The sequence below is a fragment of the Arachis ipaensis genome, chromosome B07 (assembly GCF_000816755.2).
Source record: "Arachis ipaensis cultivar K30076 chromosome B07, Araip1.1, whole genome shotgun sequence".
Classification (NCBI taxonomy): domain Eukaryota; kingdom Viridiplantae; phylum Streptophyta; class Magnoliopsida; order Fabales; family Fabaceae; genus Arachis; species Arachis ipaensis.
The window spans coordinates 67,743,712-67,746,656 of NC_029791.2; the positions used below are offsets into that span (position 1 = coordinate 67,743,712).

The 2,945-nt window shown below is 36.2% G+C and overlaps 1 protein-coding gene across 1 annotated transcript in view; it reads left to right on the forward strand.

Moving 5' to 3' along the window:
* Window positions 439-2,945, forward strand: part of LOC107609486 (SH3 domain-containing protein 2) — a 5,187-nt gene continuing 2,680 nt past the window's right edge. Inside the window, exons 1-4 of the mRNA XM_016311477.2 lie at window positions 439-741; window positions 1,509-1,631; window positions 1,750-1,819; window positions 1,926-2,077. Of these exons, the coding sequence (XP_016166963.1) occupies window positions 682-741; window positions 1,509-1,631; window positions 1,750-1,819; window positions 1,926-2,077 (405 nt within the window). The 5' untranslated portion in view covers window positions 439-681. The remainder of the gene's footprint in view (window positions 742-1,508; window positions 1,632-1,749; window positions 1,820-1,925; window positions 2,078-2,945) is intronic.

Genomic DNA, 2,945 nt, shown 5'->3' on the forward strand with positions numbered 1-2,945 from the left:
GGCATCATTATTAGAGCAATGCAGGTAGTTTGGCTTATGCTTTACATCTTAATTAGCATGCTCAGTTAAAAAAAATAATAAAGTACATACATATATTACTCTTTTGAGTTTGTATGTTGATAAGATCATATGACTTTATTTGATAATATTTCATGTAGTGTTTTAAATTTGGAAGATATTTTAAGATTTATATTAAACTATAATTATATTTTAGGATGTTTATTTATAATTTATTTATCATTTTATTCTAAAACTGATTTTTTTATCAGTTCAGCCGATTTTTTACTTTTTTTTTACAGAACAATTTTAAAAGTCAACCGAATTGACCAGAAGACCAATTATTGATTAATTCGGTTAAACCGACCAATCCGGTCCAGATTTCAAAACCTTGGTTTTTATGCAAAATAAGAGATTGGGACCGGCGAACAAGTGTGCACAGGAATGGGGGAGGAAAAGGCCCAAAATAAATGGGCAAACATGAATGTAGCGATGTCGTAAGTCGTAACTTTCCAACTCAAAGTTTGAAAGCAGCTTCAGTCAGCAAAGAAAAAAAAAAGTTTGAAAACTTCTGCCCTCTCTGCTTGTGTGATCATCAACAGCTACTGCGGTGCATTTCAATTTGAAATCGATACTCTCCGAGTCTCCGTGTTTAGAGACAGAGATCACTCCGTTTGCTCGTGAATGGAAGCTATCAGAAAACAAGCCTCCAAGCTTCGAGAACAAGTCGCTCGCCAACAGCAGGTTCCTTCTTCTCTTTATTTCGCATAATTACATGAAAACTATTTTATTCGCGTTGGATCTTTATGTCCTCAACATACATCGATAGATCTCTATGATTTCTTTCATATTCGTCCCAGTTACATTCAAATCGTTTTACCTTCGTTTTTCTCCCTCGTGATTTTCCATTTTACTTTCCTCGTTGCTCTTTTCTGATGTAATCTTCACCTTGTGTGTTTATAATTCCTTTTTCAGAACGCGGCTGTAGTTTACTTTATTTTACATTACAGTAGTTATAAGTATAATTTTGTGCGTGTGAGTAATTTTACCGGGTAGTATTATTGTATTGTATTAGTGTTGGATCTAACTAACCGAGCTTTGCACTTCACGGCGGAAATGAACAAAGAAAATGTTTTAATGATTAATTTCGCAAAATCTTTGAGGAGAGGTTTAAATATCAGATTTGAGCTGCTACGTTAGCTTGCATATGGGTTTTGAAACTGTTGTATAGCTTGTTTTCTGCTAAATGAGTTTTCCTTTCTAGATGTGTGCCTAATGTGAAATATGTTAGAATTTAAATTTCTTCATTAACTTAAAGGAGAATTCCTTTGGAGTAGATTTTATCCTTCTGTATAGCTATTTATTCTCTCTCCTATCTAATGAAATTTTTTTAGGACGCAATTCATCATTTCTTACACTTCTTTTTTCCTTCTGTTCGCAACTCAATTCTTTCGTACTCTTGCTTGTTTCCTCCCTCTATTAAGGCGCTGATCACAATTACTACTTTTTAGGCTGTGCTGAAACAATTTGGAGGTGGGGGATATGGAGGTTCAGATAATATGGTTACTGATGAAGTAGAGCTTCAACAACATCAGAAACTTGAGAAGCTTTACATATCAACACGTGCAGGAAAGGTTACTTGGTTCTTCTGTTCTTATCTTCTTTTTGTTTATCTTTCATCCTAACTTATAAGTCTCTTTTCAGCTAATAATGGCTCGTTATTTTATATTTTATTTTTTTTTTATTTTTCAGCATTATCAAAGAGATATTGTCCGTGGTGTAGAAGGTTATATTGTTACTGGATCCAAGCAGGTTGAAATTGGTAAGTAATTTTGATTGGTGAAACTTTTTTTTTTTTTAATTTTATTTATTACAGTTAGTTTACACAACTTAGAGTAGTTATCATCTTATTGCATGTTATTTAACAGGAGCAAAGTTGTCAGAAGATAGCAGGAAATATGGATCGGAAAATAATTGCACTAGTGGTAATACGTTGTCAAGGGCTGCACTAAGTTACTCACATGCCCATGCACAAATGGAGAAGGAGCGTGGGAACTTACTGAAAGCTCTGACCACACAGGTACCATCCTCTCCCCCAGATCAAAGCACCATGAATAGAGCCACTAACCTCTAATAATGAATTGCTTGGATGGGTGCACCTTGTTTTCCCCTTTGATCTTGCTGCCCTTTCTTTAATCCAACCTCAATGATACTTGTCTAAACACCATACTTGGATGGATGCTTCCTTTCTTTTCTTATTTGTTGAAAAGAGATTTTTAGCAGTTATGTCTTCATGAATGCTCCAAAGCCTATTGTGATTGAACACTTGAAAATCAATGGTATTCCTACATTCCTTTTGGCATCTGTTATACAATGTACCTGGTTTGTTTCTATGTATTATTCTGGAAGGGGGAAAGGAAGCTGACTCAAGACATCAACCAAAACTTTGGCATTATGTGAGTTCATCACTGTTACATACCCAAGTACAAAAGAAGTGAGAATAGAAGCTTCTATTCCTAAGAATAATAAAATTCCTCCTCTGCCTATGCATTATAGTAGAAGGAAGAGAGTGGAGGGCAGAATGGGGACAAATGAGAAAAGTAGGAATGGGGTTATTCATGTAACAAACATGCCACCTGGCACAGTTAGTGGGAATGGTGTGGGATAGAATCAGATGAGAGATCCCAACTGAATTAGGGAGAAGAGGAGTGAGGAATATATCAGTTGGGGTAGAGTGAGAGAAAGGGGAATTTTTGGGTGAGAACTAAGGCATAGGCTAGGAGAGTTGAGGAGGGCGCTCAGCCCTTATCAATTTCCTTTCTTCGTTCTTATATTTTCACTGCTAATTCCTACAACAATATCAGTATTAGAGTGAGATTATCTTTGACCCACTCTTCTGTTCTGTTAGCTGCAGTGTTGCTGGCTGCTCGCGCCGCGCCCGGCGCCCG